Source organism: Vulpes vulpes, chromosome 1 (assembly GCF_048418805.1).
Source record: "Vulpes vulpes isolate BD-2025 chromosome 1, VulVul3, whole genome shotgun sequence".
NCBI lineage: Eukaryota > Metazoa > Chordata > Mammalia > Carnivora > Canidae > Vulpes > Vulpes vulpes.
The window spans coordinates 146454283-146471048 of NC_132780.1; the positions used below are offsets into that span (position 1 = coordinate 146454283).

Sequence of the window (16766 nt, forward strand, 5' to 3'; positions counted from 1 at the left end):
AATAATATTTTCTACTTCTGTAGGAAATGCCATTGGGATCTGGATGGAGGCATTATAATGCTCTTATAATACTCCTTTTTTGTGTGGTTCATCCATGATTAAAATCACAATTTAAAAAAAAATCACAATTTATCACTATCATTGTGATAAGCCATGAAATCTGGCTTTAACAGGTGGTTTTAGTTTCACATTTCCTAATCCTGCAGATTGACATTTTTTTTCTTCTTCTGAAGATCTCTGCCTAGCAATTGTGCTTGTCTCTTCAGTCTTATTCTTGTTCCTTCAATTTGCAGCTGCTAATTTTATACCTTTATCCTATATACTTTGTTTATGGACCAGCTCAGCTCTCATATTCCTTTTGAAATGTTACTCAGTTTTACCAGTACACAATGTTTCATCTCATCCATCTCATTTTTTTTATAGTTTAACATTTAAATCAATTCATTTTTAATTTTTTTGTATTTAATCCCCAATATGCAAGTTTCTGAAATCAGAAACTATACCATCCATTCATTCTTTTACCTGTTAAGCCTCTCCTAGTCATACTTACCTGCTCATCTGGAAACCAAGGGGTTTGGAGCCTATTTTTCCTAAGAAAGATAAATAGTTAAGAGTAGGTACTGGGAATTGGTCTATTTGCATTTGTATGTGGGTTCCAGTACTTATAACTTCAGATAAGCTACCTAATTTCTCTGAGTTTCACATTTATAATCTTTAAAATAAAGATGTTATTATCTACATTATAAGATTATTGAAGAAATTAAATGAGTTAATGTAAGAAGGTTCTAGAAGAGTGTCTGTCAATAATAAGTACCATATGTGTGTCAGCTACAGCACTTGCAATCTAAGAAGGCCTATGACATTTATTCACTTTAAATATTTTGTTCCAGTAACATTTTAGGCTAAGATGTCCAAGAGATAAATTTCAAAATCATTTTTCTATTCACCTGCTTCCTCTTTGTCATTTGCATAAGGAAGCTGCTGCTTAGAATCACTCTCCAGAGCCTGCTCTATTTCTAACCCTTGTACTCTAGGACAGTACAGAGTTAAGGGAACCAGAAAAAGGTTGCCCAAAAACCTGAGTGATACTTCTGGTAGATAATACATATGTAGTGTATCACTTTGTACACTTGAGACTTCTCTGAATTTGTTTTGTTTTATAGCACCTCGTCTGCCCACACATTGGGTTTATAGGGGAAAGACAATTTCTCTTATCTTTTATGGGATGCAAGGGAACTGGGAAATTGGTTTGTTAATATGGGTTTATCTGGCAACACCACCTGACTTAGAATCAGGACATCTTGATTCTCAGATGAGTGTCTAGCTTCTAGGATGCTGCATAATGAAGACAGTTATGAATTGCCTCTCTAACTTAAAGCTTGCTATGCTGACAATACTGGCAGCAGCAGCAGCTTCAGCTGGGAGTTTGCAGTGGTCTCCATCCCAGACTTTCCAAATCAGGATCTCAGAAAGTGGGGCCCAGGAGTCTGTGCTTTACCAAGTTCTTCAAGTAATTCTTAGTATGCTCAAATTTGAGAAGCATTGTCCTAGGGTACATTATGAATGAAATTAGACTGAGTTGGAATTGTTGCTCTGTCATTTAATAACTATGTGATTGGGGGAAGTTGCTTACCACTTCTGTGTCTCCCTTTCTTCTGCTACATTATAAGTTTGTTTATGAAAACCAAACTTTTGATATATTAAAAGTGCTTAGAACTTTTAAAAAGTCAGTAAACACTATTACTATTATTGGCATCATTGCTGTCTAATTAAGATTGCCATTTTCAGGGCACCTGGGTGGCTCAGTGGTTGAGTGTCTGCCTGTCTGCTTAGGTCATGATCAATTCTTGAGTGGAAAGGCTTTTACTGAAGCCCCTACCTGGCTTTGCCACACAGAATAAGTACATATGGGGAAACTACATTCTGTCAGTATCATTACATAAGCTACTGTTTAATGAGACTGCAGCCAAGCAAAACAAATAGAAAGAAATTTGAAAAAGATTTGGGAAATATTTACATTCAATCTATATTGGACATGGGTTTTTGACTTCTTGTGTTCGCACAATGTTTTTGCTCACCATTTTCATTGGAGGACAGGGGGAATTTAAAGATAAAATATTAAAAATGTTTACCCCCCTGAAAATACTGCAATCAAGAGTCAGAAACTGTCCTTCAAATATTTTCATTCTTACCTTCCTGTAGTTGTTTCCCTCATTTTCATTCCCAAATGGAAAATTTGTGGATACGTAATTTGAAATTTTTTGGATGATAGGTAAATTAAGTCTTAAAAGCATAGAATGTACAAGCCATTTTATATAACAGGCTTGAGCAATGGAATGTAGAGCAAGGCAAAAGGGTCCATAGCAACCCCCATCTGAGTATAGGCAAGCCCAGCAAGTGATCCACTTCAAAATATACATAGACTCTAAATGACCAGTGGGCTACTTACAACCAGACACAGTTACCCAGAAAGGGAAATTTCCATATATCCCCACACTGCCACACATTCCCTCTTTAAAAACAGCCCCCAACTATTGCCTCATGACATATAGCCTCTCCTCAGCTGTCCTGCCCACAGCAACCTTGCAGCATATTCAATAAACTTCTATCTCCTTTGTTCTGCTTCAGGTGAATTCTTTTGCTGCCAGCACCATTGGCTTCTCCCCAGTCATTGCCCCACGTTTGGGGGCGGGGGCATCTGATCAGGGGAGATGTCACAGATGGTGTTTTTAACTCTCTAGAGATGGTTAGCTATTGCTATTTTTCAATAAGTTGCAATCTTGTGTAATGAAATTCAGAATCCACAAGCAACTTAAAGTATATCTTAATATATGAATAAGATATTTATTTCACTAATTATTTCAGAAGGAAATCTTTTAAGAATAGATATTTTTGGTATAATTGACAAGAATCTGGGCAAGAATTGGAAGTTACACATAAATACATAATTTTTCTTTGTCCTTGTGTTTGAAAAGCCATTATTTAGGTTAAGAACATGCATAGAGCATTAGGTAACATTACTGTGAATTGCTTGTGTAGTTCCAAATTGATATCCTATGCAAGATCTTGAGAACAGACACTAGCAAATGTATTGCCATTTTTATAAAATAATTTTTCTTTCCCTATAATCCTTGGAAAAATTTGAGTAAATATCTGGTTAAAGCAATACTGTTTTCCTTTGGACCTATGAGGTCAATATTCTAAAAAGCAGGAAAAGTGAAAGGTGTCAGGAAATGTTATCACAGATGGAATTATTTTTCATACATTTCATATAGTCATAAGGTAAACTGAGACAATTGTATATAAAATGTCTACTAATGCATGAAAACCAGGCCTACATGCATTTGACGAAACTGTTTTGTTGTCTTGTAAAATATCTTCATACTCATCTTGCTTCTGCTGATATTTTACCAAAAATTTATTTGAACCACTCTCTTTTGTTGGAGTGTGTTATAATTATTCAGTGGTAAGCATGTTAATTTTTATTTTAATTGGTATTCTGCATATAAGCTTTTTTTTTTTAAAGTGGGCTTGTCTTCATTTTGCTTTGCAAATAATGTGTTTTTTACACATTGAAGGTTTGTGACAACTCTGTGTCTAGCAAGTCTTATCAGTGCCATTTTGCTAATAGCATTTGCTCATTTTGTGTCTCTGTGTCATATTTTGGTAATCTTGCAATATTTCAAACTTTTTAATTATTATTAAATTTGGTATGGTAATCTGTGATCAGTGATTATGATTTGCTGAAAGCTGAGATCATGGATAGCATTTTTAGCAATAAAATATATTTTTTTAAAATTTTATTTTATTTATTTATGATAGGCACACAGTGAGAGAGAGAGAGAGGCAGAGAGAGAGGCAGAGACACAGGCAGAGGGAGAAGCAAGCTCCATGCACCGGGAGCCCGACGTGGGATTCGATCCCGAGTCTCCAGGATCTCGCCCTGGGCCAAAGGCAGGCGCCAAACCGCTGCGCCACCCAGGGATCCCCAGCAATAAAATATTTTTAAGTTAAGATCTGTACCTCTTTTTTAGATATATGCTATTGTACACTGAATAGACTACAGCATAAACATAACTTTCATGTGCACTGGGAAACCAAATCATTCATTTGATTCACCTTATTGTTATATTTACTTCATTGAAGTGGTCTGAAACCAAACCCACAGTATTTCCGAGGTGTGCCTGTATACATAAACATGCTTGCTTTTTTTTTGTTATTTACTTTCTATGTTGTACTCTTGGGGAGACTCATGGATATCCTGGCCTTACCGACAGGCTATTGTAACCCCAATTTTAACCCCAAACAGTAGCTTTGTAGTGAGTTTTGACAGGCTGTCGTTTTGTCCTATCTGTACTTCCACTACTGTACTGTGTACCCAGTAATTTTTCAAATATTTCTTAATTGAACTAAAAGAAATCTCATAACTCTGAAAATTTATATTATGTAGAAAATTTTAAGCTTCTTATTCACTTGTTGATAGTCTGTTGAGTGATTTCTAGTTTTGGACCAATAGAAAAAAAATGCTATGAACATTCCTGTAAAAACATTTGCATGGACTATGATTTCATTCCTCCTTGTTAAATACATTAAGAGTGGAGTGGTCAAGTCCCATGGCTGGTTAATATTTAACTTCTAAGAAGCAGCTGAACTGTTTTTTTTTTTTTAATAATTTTTTTTATTGTGTTCAATTTGCCAACATACAGAATAACACCCAGTGCTCATCCCGTCAAGTGCCCCCCTCAGTGCCCGTCACCAATTCACCCCCACCCCCCGCCCTCCTCCCCTTCCACCACCCCTAGTTCGTTTCCCAGAGTTAGGAGTCTTTATGTTCTGTCTCCCTTTCTGATATTTCCCACACATTTCTTCTCCCTTCCCTTATATTCCCTTTCACTATTATTTATATTCCCCAAATGAATGAGAACATATAATTTTTGTCCTTCTCCAATTTGAAAGGGGTTGTACCATTTAACATTCCTTCAGCAGAGCACGGAGCTCTAGTTATTCCACATTTTCATGATCATCTGATCTTCTTACTTTGTCATCCCAATGGGTGTATAGTTGTATCCTGTTTTGATTTTAATGTGGATGTTTCTAATGGTGACTGTTATAAAACATCTCTTGTTTGCTTTTCCCCTCTTTATGTGTATATCTTCTTTGGTGAATTGTCTGTTCAAAACTTTTCAAATTATAATTTTTTCTTGTCTTTGTTTGGTGTATCAGAATATTTATATAAATCTGGATACAGTTCCAGTATTACATATGCAATTTTGAATTCATTTATATCATTTTTGAATTGTGTTTCTGTTACTCAGTAGTGCCATTTCAAAATCAAACACTTCTAATTTTGATAAAGAGTAATGATCAATTTTTTAAAAATAAATCTTGTTCTTTTTTTTTTAAAATTTTTTTTTTTATTTATTTATGATAGTCATACAGAGAGAGAGAGAGAGGCAGAGACACAGGCAGAGGGAGAAGCAGGCTCCATGCACCAGGAGCCTGATGTGAGATTCGATCCCGGGTCTCCAGGATCGCACCCTGGGCCAAAGGCAGGCGCCAAACCGCTGCGCCACCCAGGGATCCCAATAAATCTTGTTCTTGGTATTGATTCTAAGAAATCTTTGCCTACCAGAGGTTACAAATATTTTTTTTTCTTCCAGAGAAATCTTTACAAATATTGGTTTACAAAGGTTCCAGGTATTATTATTATTTTTTTCTTCCAGACAGTTTAGAGTTTCACATGTTACATTTATACCAAGTAATAATTTTGAGTTAATTTTTAATAAGTTTCCATATATGAGTCAAAGTTCAATTTTGTTATACATGTGCATATCCAATATTCCTACCTCATCTGTTGAAAGATCTGTGCTTTCCCCTCTAAATGCAACTAGGTTAAAAATAAATTGATTACATATATCTATTTCTGGACTCTCTCTGTTCCACTGATTATTTCTGTATCTTGATGCAAATACTGTCTTGATTACCTAGAAGTATAATAATAATAATAATAATAATAATAATAATTTCATCCTTTTCTTACATAGGCATTTGGTCTAATAAATTTCTTCACAGGTACTTCTTTAACTGCATCCTGCAGATATTTGAATGTTATATACATTTTTTTGTTTTATTAAAAATGCTTTCTAATTTTCTATTAGAATTCTTCTAGGCATTTTTAGATGTGCATAATTTAGTTTACAAAATTTGAGACTGTTCCAGATATGTTTTTGTAATTGATTTTAATTTGTTTTTACATTAGAGATCAGCATAGTTTGCATATTTTGAAATTGTTTTAAAGCACTGAAACTTTCTTTTAGGGACCAGAATTTGTTCCACCCTGATAAATTCTATGTGTACTATGTATAGGATTATTTTGAGTTAAAGTAATCAAACCACACTAGCAGCAGGAAAAGCTCTTTGCCTCCACTCAACTGCCTAAATTTACATTGGAATGGAGAACCTATACCAGAAAGAGAGCTATTAACAGAGACTCCTCTCTTTACTTAAGAAACTGCATGATAGGTCAAGCTTTGATTTTCAAAACATTTCCTTTCACCTTCCTGCTAATGACCTTCTCTCCTTTGAATCCTCAGGCTCCTTCTCTCCTTTGAATCCTCAGGCTCTACCCCACTCCTTAACTTATATAAATTTCATGCCACCTCATTGTCTTTGGAATTCCATGTCTGTGTGGATTCCCTTTATGTACACTCATTCAATTTGATTTTCGTTAATCTGTCTCTAATGTCAATTTGATTTGAAGTCCAACTGGAAGGGCCCAAGGGAAGAAGATCTTCCTCCTTGACAGTACTGAAAAAGAGTGTGTACAGTACCAGAAAGGGGTTTTTTTGTTTGTTTGTGTGTGTATGCGCGTGCTTTTTTTTTGTTGTTGTTGTTTTGTTTTGTTTTTTGTTTGTATTTGAGAGCCATATACAGATCAATTTGTTGCAGGTATTTGATCTTACACAATTGTGGAGATGACTGAAGTCTCAGCTGAAAGGCTGAATTTAGCTATAAGGTTCATTTTATAAGGCTTATTCTTCACAACTCCTGCTGGAGATTATAGCTACTGGAGAGGCAGTTGGGAAGGATAATGGATTAAAGAGATTGAAAGAAACCCAGGACAAACTGGAGCCAACATCGAGATCTGAAAATCCACCAGGATGGACACTAAATCATGTCCATTCTTGATATCACTTCTACAGCGGTACAGATAGCTGACAGAGAGCTGAGGCCCTTCATCTTGGGGTTAATTATTCCTACACCCCAGATATTGTAGAAGATGAAGGAGGATCCAGAGGAAGATGGAGCAGTTGCCATCCACCCACCTGCTGCTTCTGACTAATAAGCGGTGGATCAGCAGCAACATCCAAGAGCTACAAAATGGCTCCCACTTCACTTCTGCCTTCCAAATCTGCCACAGGAATCTCCCTCCTGGCCCCAAGCATCTGGACATTCATAAGAATGACTATTATGGGAAGTGTATTTCAGTCTATTCAAGTTCATCCATATTGAAGTGGCCTCATGTTTTCTGTGGATTTGGTTAAATATTCAATAAAGGTCAAATGAGCCTATTCAAGTTGGCATATAACAAAGCAGCATCATATTTTCTACTGATATTGGTTAGGGATATAACAAATGTCCGATGTGCTTGGACAACTGACAGTGTTACATCCTTTATACTGACACTATTTTTCTCTATATGTTGTGTCAAGTTTCGAGCAAGGGATGTTGAGTTCTCTGTATTTGTGGGATATTGTTTTCTGTTTCCTTTTGCTGTATATACCATTTTTCCCAATAAAATATATAAAATAACCGCTTCATCAATGTTTGTTATGTTAGCAGTAAATTTTTTTTTCAGTAAATGTATTCAATATTTAAATGGTGAAGGACAGAACCACCAGGAACAATGTGAAGAAAAAAAAAACACTACATATCAAAGCACCGTTGATACTGCTTTTTAAAAAAATCATAGAATTTATCATAGTGTTTGTATAATTAGGCATGTAATTTTCTATAGATGCACTTAATATCATTATAAACAGGGATATTTTACATAGCTAAATATCCACACATATAATTTTAAAATATAGATTGATGAAAGGAAACATTTCTAATGCCCATTTCTACCACAGAAGCAGGAGGTAGATTCAATGCTTACTAAGATTGATTCCATTTTCATTCAGACTCTAGGCATTTTTGCTTTGGGAAGATTTGGAGTCTCATATTTCTGCTGAAATTCTGAAGTAGTAAAATGTTCATGATGCTATGTCTTATTACTATTACCTGATGGGAAGGTTTAACAATTTGGTGCTCATAAAAACATGAATCTTCTGGCTTCTGCACACAATGATACTTTCGAAAGTTCTGTAAGAGTTCATTTTTTTCTATGTATTTACAAGGTGGGTAAATGAAGCAGTGGAAAAGCCATAAATGTGCTAAATGCTAATGATGACTTTTCTGGAAATAAGCAGCAAACATCTATTTGTATGTGGTCATTTTGTCACCATGAGATGGAGTCATTTTACATCAATGAAAATTGTTCTTATGGCCAGCTTTAGTATGGTTGCATATCACATATTTACCAAAGCAAAAGAAATCTCTGCAGTTGAGAAAATTACCCAGAGTGGAAATCTACCATCTATCTGTCCTCAATCTTGTCATCATTGCATTTTTCAAGTGTTCTATAATTTTTAGCTTTTTCTTTTAGATTCTTTTCTCTTGGTGATCAAGATCTATAAAATTTAAATACGCAGGTTGAAAAAATTTCATGAGGGGGATCCCTGGGTGACTCCCAGCATGGAGCGTGCTTCTCCCTCTGCCTGTGTCTCTGCCTTTCTCTCTCTCTCTGTGTGTCTAAAATAAATAAATAAATAAATAAATAAATAAATAAATAAATAAATAAATAAATCTTTAAAAAAATTTCATGAAAGAGTGTATTAAGTCACATTCACTGTCATAGATGGGTGCAAAGACAAATATAGACGATGGCTGACGTCATCATCATTGCCATGTGACTTAATTCCTGGTAGTTTCTGAACACAGACTTGGCTCAAATAACATACACTTAGTAATAGTTTGCCACTTCTTTGTGTTGTTCTCACATTGCTTTGACAGTATTTTGGAATTTTATGCATTTTCAATTGACTCTACAGTAAAAGAGTAAAAAACAAGCAGTCTTGTTAATATTTTCATAAGATTCTAGGGGTTTTCTTCCCCCTGAAAATCCAGTGCTAACAATACAGATTTCTCCTGATATCTGAAAGTAGAGAGATTCTACAAAACTATCATAAGCAGAAATAGTGTAAAAGGAGGAAACATTACCATTAATTTATGTGGAAAAATTTTTGAGCAATCCCAGAACTAAAAAAGAGCCTCCTAGAATTTCCTGATACCTTAGGATGCATCTTGCTAATGGATGTACAAAATAAATGGAGATAAAGCCCAGATGCTTATAAACAGTTCAGAGCTATGGTAGCTTGATGTGGAGATGCTGAGTTTCTTCCTGGGGAGGAGCTTGGAGCTGCTCCAGGTCGGCACTGCCTCAAAAAGGTTAATGAAAAAAGAATACTGAATGCTATTTTTGTTTTGTTTTTCTGTAAAAGCAAAAATCTTCTGGGTTTTTAAGGGTTAGAAATCCATCCTGCTGGGATATCTGGGTGACTCATTCAGTTAAGTGTCTGTCTTTGGTTCAGGTCATGTTCCTGGAGTCCTGGGATCCAGCCCTGAGTCAAGTGCAGGGCTGAGCAGGGAGCCTGCTTCTCGCTCTCCCTCTGGCTGCCGCTCCCCCTGCTTGTGCTCTCTCTCTCTCTTTTTCTTTCAAATAAATAATTAAAAAAATCCAGCCTAGTCATTTATTAACCTCAAACATGTTAATATTTAGTCTCTTTTTACTTAGTTTCTGCATCTGTGTGACCCATTTATTCACATCCCCAATTTTTTCCAAATATTTAATGAGATACCCTGCATGATACAACTGTAATATGCTAAATCTTGTTCTACATGCACAATCAATAAATGACAGTTTAGATTAGAATTAAGTGTAGTATCAGGCATCTTACTGGGAAATTGTGTGTAATAAAAGTTAATAACTAATACAACATACCAGGGTCTGTTATAGATTCAATAGATATTTTCTCCTCTTACTATACCCTTACAGTAACTCTACAAGGGAGGTACCAGTATTATTATTTCCATTTGCAAATGAGGAAATGGAGTCACAGATGTTATCAGGTGGGTGTCAGGAACAGCTATTTTTTTTTTTTTTTAAGATTTTACTTATTTATTCATGAGAGACAGAGAGAGAGGCAGAGACACAGGCAGAGGGAGGAGCAGGCTCCATGCAGGGAGCCTGATGTGGGACTCAATCCTCAGACTCCAGGATCATGCCCTGGGCTGAAGGCAGACGCTCAACCTCTGAGCCACCAAGGTGTCCCAGCAGCAGCTATTCTAGAGGTAAGATGAAAGGTAGAACCCCTTTACCAGAAGGTGTGGGACAAATAATCTCTCTAACACTCTCATCCCCTCATTGCATATGTCCCCTTGAAGGATAGTAGCAGACTGCCCACAAGTGTGGAGGTTGTTTTTACTATCAGCTTTTTTGTAAATCATCCATCTACTCTTTAGAATGAGTTTAGGATATTCAACTAACAGAGCTTAATTATTTTCCTTGGCGTCAAATAAAAATGTAGCTATCATATGTGTATGCTGCCATCTTGTGCTCAGTTCCAGGATTACCAATCATGTTATTGAATATTTTGTCATGAGATGAATTACTCAATAGCCCGACACAGAGTACTAACATGATTTTGCAGCATTTAATTATTTTGTACAAAAAGACATATTTCTGTCAAGGTTATATGTAACCGAAAAGTACAGATGAGAGAACACACCTCCTCCAGGGTTAAGATCTCCTGGGAGTAATAATACTAATGTACTTACTAGTAAGGAAATCTTGCCCATTACGGCTGGGTTATCAAATGCTTAGATCTGAATTTATCAGGCTAACTCAAAGATGATGCATGTGCGCCTGCTACGATACATTACCCAGGTCCCTTTCTGCACTGAAAGACTCACTCCCCCAGCAGCTGGAAGTCCTGACCGCAAATAGCTCTTCTGTCGATTTTCTATTAAAATTGGACTTACCGTAAGCAATCCTTTCCTTGGGAAAATCCACATTCAAGACAGGTTGATGTGGAAACTGTAAATGGCAAGCAATATATATTTTTGTGTATCTTGTTGTGGGGGCTGTTAGGTCTCTGACTCCATCCTAACTCATCCTCTCCAATCTTGCTTCTCTCACTACCTCCACAAGGAGATATAAAACTGGAGCTCTTCCCCCAGGAAACATTATGCATGCTAATCTTTACCAGAGTCTGATTATCTCATTGAGCAAATTACCTGCAATATGGATTATATAGTTTACAGTTCACATATCTTTAAAAAAGACCTCTAGATATTACCTCTGTTAATGTTAGCATGATGCTCATATTTAGGTGATACACCCATGTTTAGCACTGTTGTAGTAAGACATAAATTCTGGTCTTAATGAGTGGTTCTATTTTATCATATCCTAACCCTATGCATTGAGTTTTTTTTTCCTTAAACAAACAACAACAACAACAACAACAAAAAAACCTCTGCCTGGCTGTTGTGTTTGTCTTTTCAGTTCTAGTCCTGTTACTTTAATTAACTTCTGCTAATTCTATCAGCTTATTACTACTATGTCCTGTGCATTGTTCCTGGAAGAGCTCAGCTCCTTTTTTCCCTTTGCAATGTACAGTTTCACTATGCACTTAATCTATCATATGATCTCTCCTACCTTTCTACTTTACCACTTAGATGAATTCATTCCTTCATTACTTCCTGATGTTTTCTTTGTATTTATCTGATGTCAGAACTATATTATCCTCTCTTTTATGTTCAGATTCACTGATATTTAAATCTTCATTTGAAATAAAGGAGACAATATCCTCTACATATATGTTACATTTTGTATGTTATCAGTGCTGAAAACACATTTTGTTAAATTAAGGAACACAATTTTCCTCCCACTTCACAAATGTATATAGACATACTGATGAAACAATAAGGCATTTAAACACCTCCAATTAAGCAAATAAGACTTGCAAGTGATAAGACTCGACTTTTTGTTTGCTTTGTGGATTATTTTAATGATCAATTTAAAATAGAAGTAAAGTTATGAAATAAAGAATTACACTGCATATTAGCCAGGCTGGTAAGACAAACATCATGGGGATTGGAGACACAGGAAAGTAGGAGAAGGAGTTAACAGGGACAAATAGATCCTCCTCTTCCAGAGGTCCTTGCCAAGGTGGCCATTTATACCATCAGTTGAATTTTGTCAACCTGAGAGCTACAAATCACATGATTTTAACATGAGACAGGTGTTGAACTGGACATTTCACTTCTGGAGTAAGGAAGTTTAAAATAGTTGAAGCAAATGGTACTGGAGGGTATTATGCTGAGTGAAGTAAGTCAATCGGAGGACAAACATTATATGTTCTCATTCATTTGGGGAATATAAATAATAGTGAAAGGGAATATAAGGGAAGGGAGAAGAAATGTGTGGAAAATATCAGAAAGGGAGACAGAACATAAAGACTCCTAACTCTGGGAAATGAACTAGGGGTGGTGGAAGGGGAGGAGGGCGGGGGGTGGGGGTGAATGGGTGACGGGCACTGAAGGGGCACTTGACGGGATGAGCACTGGGTGTTATTCTGTATGTTGGTAAATTGAACACCAATAAAAAATAAATTATTATAAAAATAAAAATAAAAAAATCTTTTAAAAAAATAAATAAATAAAATAGTGTTTCAGGAAGTGTCAGGATAGGAGTGGGTGGTATTGATGTAAATCTATTGATTCCCCTATATGATTAGTAAAATTTAGGATCTCAAGTATAATTGAAACCAAATGAAACTTAGCAGAAGCTATTGAAGCAAAATAAGGTAAAAGATGTAATCCAATAGACATTTTCCCAAAAGCACATTATAGTTGCAAATAAAACAAAGATTACTTTATCTTCTTGTCACAGAGACAGCTAGCTTTGCAGAATTGTTGAACTGACTGTGGGCTGCATCCGAAACTATGTTTTTGTATCTGACAGTTACTGTATTCATCATAGTAGAGGCAGGGGTTAGCTGGAAGGAAAAAACATGTTTACAAAATATTATCTCAAAAATTCACCATTGCTGAAGAAAGAGATAATCTCCTTAAAGACATAAAAGGAATTATCCCCCTGTGCTTCTGAAAACTAGCAATCTGTTTTCTGTATCTGTGAGTTTTTTTTTTTATTTTTTTAGCCACATATAAGTGAGATCATACGGTGTTTGTCTTTCTATATCTGACTTATTTCACTTAGAATAATGCCTTCAAGATCCATCCATGATGTCATAAATGATAAGATTTCCATTTGTCTTATTGCTGAGCAGTATACATAGTATATATATCATATACATGTATATCATATTTTCTTTATCCACTCATCTGCCAATGGACTATGTTTCCATGCCTAAGCTATTGTAAGTAATGCTGCACTGAGCATAAAGGTTTAAATATCTCTTTGAGTTAATGTTTTTATTTTCTTCAGTTAGATATCCAGAAGTAGAATTGCTGGATCATATGACTGTTATATTTTTAATTTTAGAGGAGGCTCCAAATGGCTTCCTATAGTGACTGTACCCATTTACATTCCCATCAGCATTGCACAAGGATTTCCTTTTCATCACCCCCACACCCCCACTTATCTCTTTTTTCACGATAGCTATTCTAACAAATATGTGGTATATCCCTGCACTTCCCTCATGATCAATGATATTAAGCACTTTTTCATGTAACTGTTGGCTGTATGGATGTCTTCTTTGGAAAAATATCAGTTTAGTTCTGCCAATTTTCTAATTGGATTTTTTTATTAGACTTTATAAGTTCTTTATATATTTTGGAGATTAACATCTTATCCGACATATGATTTGCAAATATTTTCTCTCATTCAATGGGATGTCATTTAATTTTGTTGATGGTTTTCTTTGCTGTACAGAAGCTTTTTAGTTAGATGTGGTCTCATTTTTATTGAAGAGACAGTCTTTTCCCTTTGTATGTATTTGGCTTCTTTGTTATAAATTAATTGACCATATATGCATTGGTTTATTTCTGGGCTCTCCATTCTGTTCCATTAATCTATGTGTCTGTTTTTATGCTAATACCATACTATTTTGATGACTATATGCAGCTTTGTAATACAGTTTGAAATCAGGAAGTGTGATATCACTAGCTTTATTCTTCTTTCTCAAGATTTCTTTGGCTAGTTGGGGTCTTTTGTTTTTCCATACAAATTTTAGGAGTATTTATTCTAGCTCTATCAAAAATGCCATTCGAAGTTTGGTAGTGATTGCACTGAATCTGTAGATAGCTTTGGGTAGTATGGACATTAAAAAAATATTAATTCTTCCAATCCATGAGCATGGAATATATTTCCATTTATTTGTATCTTCTTATTTTTCACCCATATATTATAATTTTCAGTATATAGATCTTTCATTGCCTTGGTGAAATTTATTCTTAGATATATTTTTTCTTTTTGATGCAATTACAACTAGGATTTTTTAAAAAATTATTTTTCTGATAGTCTGTTGGTAGTTCACATAAAAATCATTTGTGTATATTGATTCTATATCCTGGAATTTTACTGAATTCAGTTATTAATTCCAATAATTTTCTGGTGGAGTTTTTACGGTATTCTATATGAACTATCATGTCATCTGCAAGTAGAGTCTCTTTTAGTTCTTCCTTTCTGATTTTAGTTACTTGTATTTCTTTTTCTTGCCTAATTACTCTGGTTAGGACTTCCAATACTATGTTGAATTAAAATGGTAAGGGTAGGCATTCTTGTCTTGTCCAGGCCCTTAGAAATCTTTTCACTTTTCATCATGAATATGGTGTTTGTTGTGGGCTTCTCATATCTGACCTTTACAATGTTAAGGTAAGTTCCTTGTGTTCCAAATTTGAGAGCTTTTATCATGAGAGAATGTCAAATTTTGTCAAATGCTTTTCTGTATCTATTAAGATAACTATATGATTTTTATTCTTCACATTGTCTGATTTGTGGATGTTGAGCCAGTCTTGCATCCTTAGAATAAATTCCACTTGATTGTGGTGTATGATCTTTTCAATGTATTGGTGCAGTTGGTTTGCTAAATTTTATTGAGAGTTTTGCATCTATGTTCATCAGATATATTGGCCTGTAATTAATTTTTATTGCAGTGTAATTGTCTGATATTAGTATCAGGGTAATGTTGGCCTCATGAAATGAGTTTGGAAATGTTCCTCTCTTTCCTATTTTTTGGAGGAGTTTTAAAACTATTAGTATTAATTCTTCTTTAAATGTTTGGTAGAATTCACTGGTGAAGCCATCTGGTCCTGGGCTTTTCTTAGTTGGGAGGATTTTGATTATTGATTCAATATCCTTACTAGTACTTAGTCTGTTCAGATTTCCCATTTATTCATGATTCACTCTTGGTGGGTTTTATGTTTATTTCTTCATAGTTTAGTCTTTGTAAGTTGTCTATTTTTAACTTTAGTGTATTTCTTCCAATTAGTTGTTCAATTTGTTGCCATACAATTGTTCATAGCATACTCCTATGCCCCTTTTTGTTTGCATGTATCAGTTGTAATGTCTTCATTTTAATGAGTCCTTTTCCTCTCTCTTTTCTTTTCTTCTTCTTCTTTTTCTTCTTCTTCTCCTTCTTCCTCTTCCTCTTCCACTCCTTCTTTTTATAGGTGTGACTAAAGCTAAAGATTTTTCTATGTCATTTATCTGTAATGATATTTATATATAATGATATTTATATATAATTTATTAATTTATAAGTAATTTATATATAAATTTAAAATTTATATGTAATTTATATATAAATTTAAAATTTATATGTAATTATATTTATATATAATTCCCCTATTTTATAATATAAATTTTGTTTTTATAAAATTTATTTGAATTACACTAAGCTGCTTATGTCTGCACATTTAGGTCTTATGCTTTTAGCATTGTCTCCATTCCAGTGTGAACAAATCGGAGATTTTTAAAAATATTTCTCTTCTCATGCATTTATAGATATGGGCAAAAAGTTTAAGATATGCATCTTTATGTCACAGATTTAATCTTCTTGAGTAATACTTTCTCTTTTCTATTCTGATTTTACTTCTATTACATTTTTTATACCACTATAGACATTGCTTTTATATCTTGGATTTTAAAAACCTACCCCATTAATCCAGCATAGATAGCTAGTAGATATTTTATTTTTCTCCAGCTACAGTTCTTTTCAGAAATAGGGTGCAAAAAGTGAAGTTGAAAGTAAGAGAAAGAAAAGAAAGCAAAAGAATAAAGGGGATTTAAAAAGAAGAATATCTATTTATCCATGCATCTACATATCTATCTATTTATCTAGAGAGAGGTAATTTGAGAAAGAAAATCTATTTTCTTTACTTTAAGAATAAACAGAGTGACTTGGTTAGGTGTAGGAAAATAAGTCTTCTGGCTTTCCAAGTCTGAAGTTAAAAGGTATTTTTCCTGGGTTAGTTACTTCTCTACAAACTTATTGAAAATTATTTTATCAAATTTATACTCAGGGATTAGGAATTATGTTTTCAGGAAGCTCTGAAAAGGAACTTTCACGATCTAGTAGAATGAACATGTAATTGGAATTCATTTGAGTAATACTACATTGTAGTTAGATTTATTTAAGAAA

At 34.6% G+C, this 16766-nt stretch overlaps 1 protein-coding gene across 1 annotated transcript in view; it reads right to left on the bottom strand.

Moving 5' to 3' along the window:
* Positions 1–13032: 13032 nt before the first annotated feature.
* CRISP1 (cysteine rich secretory protein 1) overlaps positions 13033–16766 on the bottom strand; it is a 30603-nt gene continuing 26869 nt past the window's right edge. The window contains exon 8 of the mRNA XM_025991189.2: positions 13033–13160. Coding sequence (XP_025846974.2) covers positions 13033–13160 — 128 coding nt within the window. The remainder of the gene's footprint in view (positions 13161–16766) is intronic.